Below are 16,470 nucleotides of genomic sequence, written 5' to 3'. Positions count from 1 at the left end.
ACCCATACGACTCTAAGAGTCTCAGTAAAACGAACTACAGACTTACTTGAAGTAGAAAATGAACAGTAATTAAAATGCTTATTAAGCCTACTGTTTGTTTTACAAACCAACAGACACAGCAGTGAATTTTTACATTCTGAAATATTTAAAGAATTTATGAGGTGGCTTCTCAGCTTCCCTGCACTGCTACTATGCTCCTATGGCACACAGATTTACCAAAAATATTATTTTCAACAGATGCTCATTTAGCAGCCAAAAATAACCATGAAAAACAATAAAATAACCAATAAGAACAACAGAAGAGGGAACAGATGACAGTCATGACACTGTCCCGTGCTACGTTTAATCCCCATGGATGTGAAATCATTGTGCTTGAAAGAACTCTCATGGTCTCTTTCTGTAAGGAATAAAGTAGAGTGGTTTATTACCAAAGAACGTTAGTAAGTGCACTACAGCGGGGCACACAGTGTTCCGCGCAGACCAGTGTCTGGTTTTGCTCTTGACGTGACTTTTAAACTCAGTGTAATTCCCAGTCTGAGATTTCCCAGTGGAGACGCACTTTTCGTGCGTTCAGTCGTCTCACATTACTGTGCAATGGCATTTCTGAGAGTGGACGTAGTTCCTGTAATCAGCCAGCTGCTTCAGGTACAAATTGGAAGGCCATCTGTGCATCTCTACAAAATTGCGCTCCTCCACTGAAAAAAAAATAAGCAATAAAGGAATGACATGTAATATCCAAACATGCAGCACAAGTGCGCAGGGTGCAAAAAGTCTTTTAAAATAGGGTAAAACACTTTAAGGACATAAATACAACCAGAGAAGTAAAGGTGAGCGCTGGCCGTTTTGCCTAGATCTTAGTAAGGGTTGCCACACGATGTTTCCTTGCTGGTAAGTCAGCAATAAATAAGTTAATAAAATAAATACAGCACTCATTAAAAAGAGCAGAGGGATGATCCCAAAGATGAATGTTCTTTATCCTTAGAAGATAACCAGACGTGCTAATCAACAGCGAGGGTTTTTTTGAGCTGCAACACGATACAGGGCAGCATTTCCATCCCTGTGCCGATAATTTGTCTCAAGATCATTGCAAAAAAGCAAGGTAAGGGGAGCAATTAAGAGTTCAGCAAGATTTTTATCTTTTATTGCACATGGGTTTTGTCACTGACAAAATCATGTAATGGAGCGTTTAGCATTTAGTGCAAACACCCATTGCCTTTGCAGAAATGGTGGATTTTCATCCCCCTAGCCCAGATTTTCCCGACCCAGCCTGCAGCAGTGGTTGCCCAGTCCCTGAGGGGCTCAGATCAAGCCGGACGAAGACCAACACACAGGAGAGACCTGCAGCTTGGGGAGGACTGAGGTCAGGGAAATTGCCTTAACGATGGGCAGCAGGCAGTGCCTTCCCGCCTGCCTTCTGCAAAACGCAGGCCTGCTTCTGAAGATTTCCGCTGTCGGAAAGGCACTGGAGAGCCACTGCCTTGTGCTGCATCGCTCTCCGTGAGCCTGCAGGTGATGCTCCATCGTGGTGTCCTGCGTGAGAAAGGTCAGCTACCCCGAACTGCTGCTGTCTGGGGAGCGAGCCAGAGACTTCAGAACTCTCATCTGACAGCCATCAGCCCTCGGTGCTCCAAGAGTGGTGGAGGCACAGAGGAGACTCTACGTGATGGCAGAGCAGACACTTGGCATGGTGATGCTGAAGAGCTCATCCCCGAGTCACTGGGGTGCTGTCAGAGCAGACGCTGACAAGTGATGCTTATCGGGAGCATCACTGCATAAACTTCCCGACAGGCTTATATCCAGCCTCATATCCATCAGGATAACTGCAACATGGAGACAGGAGCCCTATTACTATTGCTTTCCACAGCAGAAAAAAAACCAGCTTTGAATAGCTATATGAATACACTTATATCCCACTGGGGAACTGGAAAATGGGTAAGTAGAGGTGCCTCGATTGAGCCCTGCAGTGAACCTCGGTCAGAGGGGTCTCTGTGCTCTCCTGCCTCACCAAAGGGAAGTCACAGGCAGCTCCCACCCTAACCAAATGGACAGGACAACCTGATCCCTGCAGCTTCAGGAGAACATCAGGGTGGTTGAGACCGAAGCCCTGCAGCGAGGAGGTGCCACGAAGTGCTTTCAAACACACCCTGCCATCTGAACCAATAGGAAGGGAAGCAAAGCAAGTCCACTGTGGACCAAACTCACTGGTGGTGACACCTGCCAGCACAGGTGCCCTGCTCTTCCATGTTTAATGCAGATCTGACCGTACAAAATGGACATTTCAGAAGATGGGCCACTGAAAGATGAATTCCAGGTCCAAATGAAGCAGGGAGGATCTAGCTCTCCTTCATTTGCTCATAATGATTAGAAAGTCATTTGTCATCACACATACGTTTAGAGCCTCACGAATCAGGAAGGAGGACCTTTAATGTACCTTGGACCAAACAGAGCTTCGACTCACTGACAAGAAAAATCCCCTTCTGGAATACACCGGCTCCATACCAATGGTCTGAATAGAAGCCACAGGTCAAAAAGGAGCACCCATCAAGATCATCCTCATCAGGGTGATGAAAAATCCCGAAGGCAACGAGCAAAACTTTCTGGAGTTACACATCAAGAAATAAATATACTGTTTTGGATAATAAATACCAGTTCCCTCAAGAAACTGAGTTTATTTACTTGAATGGACATCAGTGATTTGCTTTCATGAGATCTGCCGGAAAGTACTGTAAGAACCCTTTTTTCTTCAAAGAGAACCCCAGCCCTCAAAGAATAGGTATGGGAAGTGACTCATTACCTTGATTCAAATGTACAAACTAAATAAAATTATATACAAAAGGTGGTGGGGCTGACAAACAATGACCAAACTGTCCCAGTCAATTCAGGTATGGGTGGGAACCTGGCCATCCGTGCAGGAGCTGAAGGACAAGGGGATGCAGTTGCTGGCGATGCTGCTCTTCACATGTCATGTGTTGGTCCCACGGTAGGGTGGTGAACCATCCAACTCAAACAGAGTCTGGGCTGGACTAGACTGTATGGCCTAAAGAAGCCCTAATCGTAGAATCACGCAGCAGCGTTATTGTCCAGTACCTCACTTTGGTCTATGCAGAACCAAAAAACATTTCTAGTTTTAAAAGTAATTGATAAACTACCTGAAAGGTCTTGAAATTCAGGCTTTTGGCTGAAGATGAGGTAGTTAGTGGCAATAAAATGAAGAAGCCAAGTTGAAAGGCAATCAGAATTGTGAAACTGCAAGAAGAAACACAAACAACAATTAATGCTATCATGTCTAAAACACAACCACACCTGGCATGTCAAAATATTTCAGATTTCCACTGTCAATGCAGCAGTTTAGTAAATAAAGTCTTGCCTGTAGGAGAAAACAAAGGAAAAGTTATTGGTGGAAATAAGTAAACAAACGGAGACCCAAGAATGAGCAATAAAACTCCCTCCCCCAACGGTGTGACCTAACCCCTGCAGCTCCTTTGGTCATGAATCTTGGAAATTTTCGTCTTCTACACAGCAGTAGACCTTCAGAAGAAGGAAGGTAAGGAGCACAGAATGTTGATTTTGTTGTCCCCTCTTTCTCCACAAAATCCTATTAATTTAAAAAAATACCCTGCCTGGCACTTCTAAACAATTCAGTTTTAATTTTCTGTTTTACAAATCTGTCTTTACTATCTCTCTTTCTTTCTTTTTTTCAGACTCTAATCTTTTCTTTTCATGCTTTTAAAATGTATTTCACTCAATATTCTGTCAGGTGAGATCTCCTTTGCCACCTCCATATCATACAATTTTCTTTTCCCGTAAAAGAGGAAGTAGTGCATCTTCACTTGCCTAAAACACTGCTTTTCTGGCAGAAGATGCAGTTAAGCTGAATTACCACAATGTATCCTTGATGAGGGAAATGGCACAGATTATGGCATGACCGCACATTCTGCAATAAAAGGCCTTTTTTTGGCCAGCCTTGTGCCACCACAGACTGCTTATCAATGTTTGTCCTTGGGAATGGAAATTATTAAGATCTCAAAAATCTTAACGGTTAAACAACTCACACTAATTGTAGCCAACATATACGTTCTTATTTTATATGAATAACTCATACCTTAGCTTTTTTGAGCAAGCTAACGATACTGAGGCTTGTGGATGCCAGCTCCCTGCTCGGCATGCTCTGAAGCTGTGTGATGATGTAAATCTCACAGATGTGCTGCAGTCTCATTACTTGGTACATCTCTGCACAGATCAGGAGAGACATGGCTTGGAGAATACTGGCTGGAAAACAAGAAAACGTAAGTTACGTGTATTTCACCTTTTTGACAAGATGATCAAAGCCACTTTTCACCGAGTCATGTTTTAAACACCTAACAATGAACATCAAACAACATCAAACCACTGTTGATCACCTCCTTTTATCTTTCATTACTGTAAGTTTGCTACATCAATCTCTTTCTCCAGATAAACTACTTAACTAACAGAAAAAGAGTAGTTAGTAATTTTAGAAGGTAAGTGTAATAAAGTGTTGTCAGTATCCCGTATCTTGAAGATGCTGAGTCAAGTGCTGCTGGTCTATTTCAAGTAAGTGATGATTAATAAGAGGACTTAGCTTTCTAAGTTCTCTTTCAACAAAGAACCTCTGTGATACAAGTACAAGAAAATATAGCAAAAAGGCCCAAAAAGAAAACAGAGCAACCATATTTTTAAAAATGTATAGTACAGTGGTTGCATATTTGAAGCGATGGACAAGAAAAACTTAGACAGACTGAAAAGAGAAACATATGGAAAACCTTAGAAAAAGGTAGAATCATTTGAAAAGAAAATACAATAAAAATATGTATCACAACAACATTCATTCATTCATTCATTCATTCATTACATCGAAGTAAAAATATCTGTATTTAAATATTTCATATTTAGTATGTAGATTTTCTTCTCATTATAAAAGACAAAGGTTAAGACAAAGAATAGTTTAGTTCCATTTTTCTTGACAAATATTCCAATTGACATACTTTTTTTTTCTGGTTTTACACAGAAATAAGATATCCATGTGTATAAATTGCAATTTAACCTTGTTTATATTGAACTTAACAGAATATATGCTAAACAAAATGACATTTTTAAAGTAAAACCCAGAATTAAGGTTAGAAAGCAGTATTATTGTAATGTGGAAAGAAAATTTCAAATGTTGTAATGAACGAGGAGTAAAATTTCACGGCTTTTTGAGTCTTGCTGTGTAAGCACAAAACAAATACAAGATATTTTTAGTGATATTTGTTCTGCCTGCAGTTGATTTTACCTGAATAAGACAGATTTTTTTTTTAATTGCACAATGTGAACAAATTCTCTTTCTTGATACATTACACATGAAAATATTGGCATTTTTCAATTAAATAAATGCTGCTACATTACTCTCTATCAATGCCCCACTGAGGAAAATTGAGTAACAGATATACAAGCATTTTAAAATTTTCTTACCTGGGCAGCAGGAGTCAGTATAAAGATACTCTAGAAAGGAGAGGAAAGTGTCCTTGGAAACCCCGTACACTGGAACCAGGATATTATTTCCTTCTAGATAATTACCATTAAACATAGCTGCCATCACCTCACAGCGAGCTACCAGAACTGCTCTGTGGGCTGGTACGGTCGCACCTGCAGGACATAGGATAAAAACCTATGATGATTTTATACAAATAGAAAATATGTATAAAGCTCATATTTCCTTAGAAACCTTCACTGAGCATGATTAAAGTGTTTAAAATTAACAATATGCCATAGATAACCAATAACACACTCACTTTATACTAGTCCAGATGTTTACATCTGCCCAGCAGCCACCAGCAAACGAACAGGAATACTGAATTACTAAGACAACCTGCTCCCCACACCAAGTGCTCCAAATCGGGCAAACTTTTATCAGTCAGAAACAGGCTTTCAGTTAGCAAAAAAAACCTGACACCATCGAGTTAAAGTAGTTTACACGAACTGAACCTCTGGCCCATTGCAGAAACGTGCAGTGCTGTGAATTATTATGCAAATGAGTAATTTGTGTTCATCAGTAATCTCATTGCTAATGAATGTGTTCCCAAGTCAAACTTTCACATAACTACACAAAGCAGAGAAAGGCAAATTATCCCAGATGAAATTCCATTAAATCCGTTAAGTAAGTATGAATTTAACCAGATTAAGTATTTTCCCTAAGTGAATTTCACGATGGTTATCTTACAAAAATAATGCTGATGGTTTTTATCCAGAAATGTTTCAATTTTGTAATATTTGCAAATAAATAATTTACTTTACTACGTCACTTGGAAGACCTAGTAAGGTGAACAGGCTGGGGTGGTAGAGGTCTTAGAGGCTCTTAATGAAATTGTTGGCAAGCTGAGCTGGCAGCCCGGACACTTGGACTTCTGCAGGGTCCAGATGAACCCGACAGTCCCGTGTGTAGGGAAATGCCAAACAAGTGCCGGACAAGACAGAAACCAGAGACGGAACAAGAGCTTACAGTCGGATGTAAATGATTTAATCAAAATTATAATAAACGGATGAACTGACATGCAAGATAAATACACTGTAAATACTCATGCAGAAGTTACTGTCCTAATTTCCTCCTTAACCACAGCCCTGCCACCTGCCTAATTCCTTGAAGACATCTGGCACTTTTTCGTTTTTGTTCTATTTCTATTCATCTGTGCTTCTATTCCAAATTGTCTAAGCTGCATAGAAAATTTTTATATTTCCATAGAGAGAACACACGTCGACGGTAATAGATATTTACATGAGCAATCCACTATGCAGACATGATGTAAGGCATGCGGGCAGTTTCGTAAGTGCGTGCAATTGGATAATTGCCTACTAATTAGGAGGTTCAGTCACGTTATTAGTCTTCACACGGACATGAGACCCATTTTCAATGGATCCCAAGTACCTTTGTAAGCTAGAAAGCTCAAAGCAGCTCCCAATATTCAAGGAATTAGTGGAAGACTACTAAAGCCTTCAGCTTTTTTAGTAACTATTTAATTTTAATAAAATTACTATGGCTGATGAATTAGAGGGAAAAGTTTGCAAGTTTTATCAAGCATTAGGAAACACATAGATAAGCACATTTTAAAAAAAAAAAAAAACAAACCAAAACTTGTCAGCCCATTTTGCAGTATTTTTCTGTAAAATATACAGTGGTGGTATGGTTTCATCAGCTTCCCACAAAGCCTCTCTCAGGAGTGGGACACTGAGATGAATTGTTCGTGTAGTTAAAATCAGCATCAGTATTTTGTTCTCATTTTCAAAGATCTTTTTGTTTATTTCTGCATATCAAACAGAACATCCAGAAAGAATCTGCTTGTGCTCGTGTGCTTATGTTTGAGGGATTAATGCTTCATATTTGGCTCTGAGATTTAAAGCTGCAAATAATTAAACAATTGTGTAATCCTGAAAGGCCATTTCTTCATGAAGGGTGGGTGCGGACAGATTGAGAAAATCGTTAGCATTTAAAAACCATCTCATTCGTATTCTCACAAGACCATGTGATGCTTTTTTAGCCCTGTATCTTTATTTTTAAGGGTGAACACAGTTAATTTCCAGGAAAAAATCAGCGGTGCCACCGCAGTGTGCTGGTGCACCCAAGGACATTCTTTGCAGACAGAAAGGGAGTAAAAGACAGTTTCACCGGCCTGGCTCCTCCCCGCGCCTTTGCCAAGAAGCGCGTGGCATCCGTGTGAGCAGACCTGTGTCACGCCGCCAACAACCTCTGTAACTTCACACTCTGTTACAGACATGTCAGCGTGGAAAGCCAACCTCTGCACCCACAAGTCTTTTAATCCTGGCCACAAAGAGGACAAGATAACTACCATCATCTCAGAGGACTTTTTTTTTTTTAAAAAAAACCCCAACAATTTAGATCTTTCTTTTCACAATTGTAGGGCGGAGCAACAGGCAGCTCTAACCTAGGCATCTGTAAGGCTGGAGGTTGCTTTCATAAGGAGTCACCTATCGAACAGACGTTGTAGGGACCTGCGGCAGAAACATGAAGATCAGTACAGGAGCATCTCAAAGGGCAGTAAAACATGGCCGGTGTTGGCAGCACCTCAATTAGCAGGTCATCAAAACCCTGCCACATCTAAGTGCATTTCTAGGGATGGTCATGCTGGGGGAAGAAGGGCAGTGAATAAAGCCTGAGGAGGCACAGCAGTAGGATGTGAGTCCCTTCCAGCTTCTGCAGAGAAAGGCAAATCCACAGCCAGTGCCAGACTGAGATGGAGAGAGGGAAGGTGGTAAGGAGTCAATAACCAGCATCTCTGCTCTTTTCACTCAGGGCGATGAGTGTAGATGTGGTCATCTGCCCAAGGAAGTGGTGGAGTCACCATCCCTGGAGGGGTTCAAAGAACGCGCAGACGTGGCACTGCAGGACAGGGTTTAGTGGGCATGGTGGTGGTGGGCTGACAGTTGGGCTTGATGATCTTGGAGGTCTCTTCCAAACTTAAAGATTCTATGGTTCTACCTTGGTGCTGTGCCATTGCAGGAACGTTTCCTGCAGCACATCCCTCGTTTTCCTTAGCCTGTGTGGGGTGTGTGTGAATCAGAGAGGCACAAAGCCTGCCGCGACAGGCAGAGGGCAATCCTACAGGCTTGGCCCTGATAAACCACGTTGAGAGTGGACGCTGCTGTAAAACATCCATAGGGACAAGCACTAGCTCTAAGCAAAAATCTAGTTTCTACAATGATAGCTAAGTGTATATATTGTCTTAGTTTTGGTGCAACAGAAAACACAGTCACCTCCATTTCCCACTCTCCCGCAGAAAGGACAAAAGCTGGAGATGCAGCGGTGCCCAGGTCAATGGGAGCAGAGTACGGTACCTTGTATTTTGAAGATGACATCAGCTAGGACGGGCGTATTAAAGAACAGCCTCAGAGAAGTGTTATACAGCCGTTTTATCTGGTGAGACCTGCAGTCCTTCACAGTGTTCAGCTGCAAAATAAATTATTAATAAAACACCATCAGGTGGAATTGGCACAGAATAAAAGATTACAAGACATCATTTCTATAGGAAAATTAAAAAAACCAGCCTTTTGCCTTCTATGTTGTGTTCTTCCGCCAGCGCTACCAGCCGTGCCTCTCGCACGTGCAATACTCTGCCATCACCTTTACTATTTATTTTCCTGCTCCCTACGGAGCAGCAGCTCCAAGGCGTCTCTGTCTCCTAGGGTCACACCCCAGCTCTCACCTTGGTGCTCGGACCTGTGACAAAACTCCCCTGTCCAGCACCTCTGGGCAGGTTTGGCCACATCACAAACTTTCTTGGGGCTCTTTCGTACGTGCCCTGTTTGGACCCAAGGCTACAGAAACACAAGGTCTGAAGGCTCTGGGGGGAGCACGAATTGAGCACACCTCTACCTCCTGGCACGATGCTGCGTACGGACACAAGACAGCGAAAAGTTGTGTGTGTCTTGATATTGCCCTGATATTGCCTCCACAAAGGCAAAGGGAGATCACAGGTTCAAGCACAGACTTCTCTTACAATAATCTGGGCATGCTAGTGTCAAGACCCTCCCAAAACCCAGCACTTCCAGTTAATTTTTCAGTTTTTTTTTTTTTCTTACATTAAAAACAGAATCTAAAGCTACCAAAAGGAATGACATCAAAATCATATTTCTAGATGGTGATAAGTGAAATTCAGATGAGGCTGAATTTATGGTTAAGATTTTGTCTAATATATAAAACTAATTTTTATCAAGAAAGTCACTATTCATTTCTAGTCCTCATGTCTTCAAAGAAAAACTTTAAAATGTGAAATAAAATTATCCCAAAAAAGCTATGTAAGCCAAAGCAAGTTTAAAACAAAGACTGACAAAACAATTTCCCAGTAACTTAAGTAAGTAATACTAACAATTACTCCAAGAGAGTTAGATGTACCTTCCCTGGAGTTTTCAGGATACATTTAACTTTCTCAAGCACGTGCTCAGTTTTTTCTGGATCCTTCAACTTCTTTTTGATATCCTCTTCCAGTCGTTCCCACTGGAAAGCACCTGTCACAAGCCCAGGTAAAGCTGGATTATAAATCAACAAGGCACAGGCCTGAGCACACAGAGAAAAGACGATATCAGTGCCAAACAGGTCCTGCACGAACTGTATTTTTTGCCTAAGATTTTTATGCTTAGGAAGGGCAAGATAGAATTCTTGCACAGTAAAATCTCCATCTTACTTTCACAAGAACGCAGTCAAGCACAGAGAGATTAGGGCATCTCCCTCGCTCTCAAAATCAGTTTCTGGATTCCTCCCAGTTCAACCACCACATAGTGCAGGTAGCCATTCAGAAAAAAAAAAAACAACAAAAAAAAACCCTAAATATTTCAATATATTTATGGAAGTTCTTCAGCTTCTGCCCATATTGCTGGCTGCATTACTCTGCGGGTGTCTGAACCAGGAAAGCTTCATGCGCAGTTACATTATGAATACTGGTAGCTGAAAACCGCACAAAGCTTGTGGTGGAATTTATTATTTCTTTTCTTCAGAGTCAAAACCATTATATTTTCTTAAGTCTCTCAATAGCTTTCTTGGAACAACTGAAAGTGTTGGCTGGTGTTAAAACAAACATAGTTTATCCTTACGCACTGTGCTGGATTAACCCTCAAAGACACCGTGGGGATTTTGTCACTTTCAGCTCTGACCCCCAGGGCCGTGCACCAAGGAAGAGCCAGTGACAGACAAAGCTGAGGGTGAGGTCAGCACAGCCCTGAAGACACCCTCCTGCAGAAGAGGCTGGAAGAGCATCTACAGCGTACGGCATCTTTAGCTCTGTCGGCTCCTAGAAACGCCGTACGGACCGTAGGTGCTTACAACGGTCATAACCTCACGGCCCAGAAAGGCTGAAAACAACAACAGTGCCTCATGACCCAACCTCCTCTCAGACCGTGCCCTCCCAGACCTTGTCCCCTCTCAAAGGCACCAAACAGGGCCATGATTTTTCTAGAATCATAGAATCACGGAACGGTTTGGGTGGGAAGGGACGGTTCAAGCCCACCCAGTCCAACCCCCCTGCCAGGAGCAGGGACATCTCCAACCAGATCAGGTTGCTCAGAGCCCCGGCCAACTGGCCTTGAACGTTTTGGCAATGCCTTTCCGGCTGGGAGCTGTGACTTGGAGCAAAGTTTCATCTGCTTCTCTGCAAAGTTTCCCACCTCTTCGGTTGACATCAGCAAAAGCAAAATTAATACACAGAAGGCAGCAGACACGCTTGTCTTTCAGCTACTGAAATCCCAGGTTTAATCCCCTATTCATGTCACCAATAAATAAAAAAATCAACCCATTCTCACTGAAAAGCTTCCACATCTCTTCTTTATGTTTGAAACTGCTTTGGAAAGAACTGGAAGGGATGTGTACAGGACAAACTCTAACGGAAAGCTGAAAGAGTCTCCCTTGTATCTTCACGAGCCATTGTTCGTGTCTCAGCTACTAAGGCAGAAACCCTTTTCACGTGTCCGGCTGATATCAGTCCACAGAGATTGACTAAACTGCTTTATGGATGCAGCTCTAACAAAATAATTATTTGGGGCTTTTTTTCTTATTACGCTTAAAGTGAGAATGCATCTTTACACAGCCATCTAATTCTTTCAACAAATATAAAATATATGTTCTTACTTACTGAGAGCTTGCAAAGTATTTTATAAAGAACAAACAGGTATCAGTCACTTTCAGAAAAAAAAAAAAAATTCTCTTTCACCTGGGGATTCCTAAGGGACATTTTAAAAGACAGAAAAATATCAGTGCCATTGTAATAGACAGCTGGGATGGGGTAGCTGAGGTCACTGCCTGTGCTGAATTGGCGGCAGAACACATGCAGCACATCAGAGCCCCCCGCACTCCAACCACTTATCACTGTTTTCTCTTCAGCAAAGAAGATAAATCGCTTGAGTTTTCTAAAGTAACTCTGCACTCTCGTTAATGCATTTTGAACACGCAACCATTTGAAATGTTTTTAAAAGCCTGAAATCTGAAACTGTCTCAAACTCTACCTTTTTTTTTGTCAACGCTTTTGAATATTGTTGATGTTAGCTTACGGACTTTGTTCAGTAAAACACTGCACTTAATTTTAGCTCATTAGATCTGGAACGACAGCTAGTTTAATTTTTGTTAAATCTAGGCAAAGGGCTTCTTTCATGTATGCGTTGTCCATCATAACCACAAGGGATAAAACAGAGGTAGCAACACAGCGGAACATCGTCCACCAACAGCGTGACGCACGTGTTCCTTTGTGAGGCGTCAGCTGCAAGAGCAATGAGCAGCCAGACCCATTCCTGGGCGGTACCTGAGTAAATGAAGTGGAGGATGTCCGGCAGGCAAGAGCAGAAGACAGGGTCCTTCACCACCACCCTCACCGGCGGTACGCAGGGTGGGACGCCACGGGGCACGGCGGGGACGGCGGCCGCCGCCTCCACCGCGAAGAGGCTCTGTGCCGTCCGCACGATGGAGGCGTCGCGGATGTCGGCTGGGCTCTTCACCTCAAAAAGCAGCATGAAGAGGTGGCTGACGGAGCAGAGGATGATCTTGTGAGCCTCCACCACCGTGCTGAGGTCTTCGGGGTAAAAAGCCACGTCCGCACACTGGCAGCAGCAGAGAAGGTTGTGCAGGTCCGCGTTGTAGTGCGAGGCTTCACCCTTTAAGATCGGCATTTTTTCTGCAAAAAATAACAAGTTGGACTCTAGAATTGAAGCAGGTACTAACTGCAGGACAACCCATTCCCAGAGACTTGATCAAATGAAAGATAATTTTTGAAGAAAGCATTCAATAAGAAAATTTCTTATGTGCTGTTTGAATACATTTAGTAAAATACTCTAAAAATTGAAATACTTAGTATAGTAATATAAGAAATACGAGTAATACAAGAAATACTTAGTTTGGTCAAAAGCGTCCATCCTTTTATGAAGCCTTTTTAGGCCCTTAGGTCTGAAAGAAACCTTGCCTGTGAATCCCAAACCTAAAGAATCTCGGCAAATTTCTAGTTCATGTGAAAAGAGACAAGTACATATTTGGAGTTAAGTATTTGTCAGTAATTCTTTCACTGAATAAATGCATCAGATGCTCAGAAATCATGTGCTGGGCCATATAGTTGTCCTTTGTTTTATTTGCAGCAAATAAAAGTATTACTTGATGATAATAAAGAATAATAAATTATGACGTCATGGCTTTCTTTTATAATTTGTCTCTAAAGCTTTTATGTAAAGCCTTTATTAATTTACCTTTGCATTATTTCATGAAGTGCATGAGAAAATCACTCCTATTATTTTTCCCTAAAATAAATCAGAACTCCATTGCAATCTTACGTATTGCTACACAATTCTCCCCAAATTAATTAAGCCGTGAATAAAAGATAATGCAACTAGAGCAAGATGACCAGAATGGCTGATTAGATAGCACAGCTTACAGTAACGATTATGAAATATTAATTGCGCAAAGAGACACGTAATGAATGATACAAGAGACCAGACATCAGCGAGCACCTGGCTGTTCCAGCTGAGGCGGTTGAACCCGATGGCACTTCTGCGTCTTTTTCCTTTTCTTCATTTTTTCAGATGACTTCTGATTCAAACTTTGGATCATAAAATATTCCAGCTAAAACATGAAATACACTTTTAAAAAATCCTAGTTAAGAACAACCTAGACATCAAACTAAGGGGAGCGAGCAGGTGCTGTACGCAGGACTGAGGCTCCTGCCGCTGTGAACGGCAATCCAGGTCACGGAGTCCCAGCATGCCTTTGCCAGCGGGAGCTACCAAACGTAGTTGGAATTACCACGATTTAAAAAGGCTATTTATTTGAATAATGGTGGTTATTATCATGTATTTAATTTTTCCCAGGCGCAGAGACACTCAATTTACCAACTTCTGTAGTTGCTGATTACAGAATTGCAGAGAAGAATAAGAGTTGATGGATGACGATCAGGCACAAGCGATGGGAATAACAAAACCATAAATGAGTTAGTTAGTTTGCAACTAACCACCAGCACCAGTGGTGCTACCAGGTCCTCCAAGAAAGTCACGGTACAGGGTGATCTTTGTGGGCAAGGTTTGGTTCACTGGGGCGGAGTACGAGCATCGTGACTGCAATAAAAATGTACCTGAGGAGAAATGATCCCTTTTACAGGAACAAAGAGGCACAACAGATAGCTCAATTCGAGTTACTGCATGTCTTAAACCCTTGACCACCCAAGGTATTACTGTAGCTCATCTAGTGCTTTCTATAAACACGAAAACCACTCTGACTGGATCAGATGTTGAGTGGATTCCGTGTTTTCAGTTGGGGTTGAATGGATCAAATTAACGAATCCAATAAAAATTTACTAACTGTTGTGACAAATATTCCAAGTTACTATCAAATCACTGTGCCAAAAGAATTGCTTCCCCCAACCCCGCCCAAGCCCAAATGCCGCCAGAAAATAACCAAAGGTTCAAAAAAGGCTGAGCTTAAAACACCTCATAAATCTGAAAATGAAAAATCACTGGGAAACAATTTTGTGGAGAAGACAAATACATCTGAAAGGCTGTATTTAGAAACAGCTCAGTGGGCTTCCTCATCTTTAGGAGTGGAAAAAGAACAAACTCATTAGAGGTGGGACATTTTAACAAGTCTCTCAGCTTCTGTCTCATTTGGCTTTGTGGCATCTGACCCTAGGCTCTGCTCAGGATTGCAAATTGTGTTATGACTGTGAACTGAGTGACCATAAGAATAGGCTAAAAAAATCAGACAATTCGACAATGTTACCTGTCTCCCTTTATAAGCACAACAGTCATGAGAGTTCGAGCAACTAAAATAAAAATATCAGTATATTATGGATAAATTCAGATCGGAAGGGACCTGTGGAGGTCACCCGCTCAGGGCACCTGCTGAAAGCAGGACTTGTCTTCAACATGGGATGGGGTTGTTGAGTGTCTTGTCCGGCTGGGTGTTGATTATCCCATCCCAGCAAGATAAAAAGACCGGAAGAGGCAGGGGAAAATTATTGCAGTGTGTAGTATGGCTTTCCTAAACCTCCCTAGAAGGCGTTTAAAACCAGAGCAACCTTGGTATTGCCAATTCAGCTAGCATCACAGAACCATAGAATGATTTGGGTTGGAAGCGCCCCTCAAAGCCCACCCAGTCCAACCCCCTGCCAGGAGCAGGGACATCTCCAACCAGATCAGGTTGCTCAGAGCCCCGGCCAACCTGGCCTGGAATGTTTCCAGCTATGGGGCATCCACCACCTCTCCGGGCAACCTGGGCCAGTGTTCCACCACCCTCAGTGTAAAATATTTCTTCATCATACCTAATCTAAATGTAGCATTGGTGGGAACACATCCTCAGTGGGAGGGCTGGTGGTCTGCCTGTGCTCGCCCTCCAAAGCCCTGGCATTGGCCATGCACCTCCCATCTGTGCCAAGCTGCCCTCAGCCCGGGGGTTTCTCACTCACCACTCCTCCAAAGTACTTCTGTACGTAGAAGTCATTAAGCGCGTGCAGCTCCAGGTACGTGGCTCCCAGCTCCTTGGCCAGCTGCACGCCCTCCGAGGTGGTGACACAGCTCCTCCGGTCCGAAGTGCACAGCGGGCAGGTGCAAGGCACTCCTGCGGTAAAAAGTCAGGAAAAAAGTAATTTTTGTCAAACAATCCAGAATACTTACCTTCCTCAATAATTGTAAAGATGCATTATTTAGAAGAGAATAAAAAGGGAAATGGAAATACAGTCACTTTGTAGTAAGAAATCTCCAATTATTGCAAAAAAAAATTTAAGATCTTATTAATCCATTCAAAATGCTAACTGATAGACAAAGCTCAGCTCACACTGCATTAGCATTATTTCACACTCAGTTTCGTTAAGGTGGAGAAGTCAAGCAGGACGTCCAGAAGTCAGGTTTGGCTTAAGGTCTCAGTGTCCTTACCCACACAGGTGCTGTAGTAGCCTGCAGGTGTTACCACCCATTAACATCACCCGTAAACTCATTTAATTATTGTGGTCAATCTGTGCAGGAAGCATGCAGAGCAACGGAGGGGAAAAACTTCCACTGCAGTCCCGGCGGTTACAGGTATGTACATAATGCAGAATATTATATGACATATTTTACATAATTTTTTTTTTTTAAAAGCCAAACTAGATAATTTTTAAGATTTTGCCAGTTAACTAATAAAATCTGTTTGCCACCCTGGCTCAGCTCCACTTGGTGCAGGTCAGAACTTGCCCGTGGATACGCTTTCAAACGTGCCGTGCACGCTCCGCACCGATTTCCTCTGCTCAGACCGATGGATAACATGTAATAACACAGCTTTTTACAATTTCTTTTGGCAGCACTGCTTGCTACGACAGAGGATTAAGACCTCAGTAATTTGTGTGAGCAGACTGCTGCGCTCACACATACCTCCCAGAAACAAAGGGGCTCTGTCTGCGCAGCGCTCTGCGCCGGCCGTCCCACAGCCGAACCGGAGCTGCGGAGAATGACTTCTCCTGCCGTCATGTT

The 16,470-nt window shown here is 42.4% G+C and overlaps 1 protein-coding gene across 1 annotated transcript in view; it reads right to left on the bottom strand.

Annotated features, from left to right (window-relative positions):
- Positions 1 to 347: 347 nt before the first annotated feature.
- RHOBTB3 (Rho related BTB domain containing 3) overlaps positions 348 to 16,470 on the bottom strand; it is a 29,976-nt gene continuing 13,853 nt past the window's right edge. The window contains exons 4-12 of the mRNA XM_086770350.1: positions 15,432 to 15,583; positions 13,486 to 13,597; positions 12,294 to 12,662; positions 9,902 to 10,014; positions 8,845 to 8,956; positions 5,470 to 5,643; positions 4,103 to 4,269; positions 3,150 to 3,246; positions 348 to 695 (exon numbers count right to left, since the gene is read on the bottom strand). Coding sequence (XP_086626476.1) covers positions 580 to 695; positions 3,150 to 3,246; positions 4,103 to 4,269; positions 5,470 to 5,643; positions 8,845 to 8,956; positions 9,902 to 10,014; positions 12,294 to 12,662; positions 13,486 to 13,597; positions 15,432 to 15,583 — 1,412 coding nt within the window. The 3' untranslated portion in view covers positions 348 to 579. The remainder of the gene's footprint in view (positions 696 to 3,149; positions 3,247 to 4,102; positions 4,270 to 5,469; positions 5,644 to 8,844; positions 8,957 to 9,901; positions 10,015 to 12,293; positions 12,663 to 13,485; positions 13,598 to 15,431; positions 15,584 to 16,470) is intronic.

Source organism: Chlamydotis macqueenii, chromosome Z (genome assembly GCF_036417535.1).
Source record: "Chlamydotis macqueenii isolate bChlMac1 chromosome Z, bChlMac1.mat, whole genome shotgun sequence".
Taxonomy (NCBI): domain Eukaryota; kingdom Metazoa; phylum Chordata; class Aves; order Otidiformes; family Otididae; genus Chlamydotis; species Chlamydotis macqueenii.
Note: the sequence above shows the minus strand (reverse complement) of the source record. Positions and strands in the feature narration are given on the sequence as shown.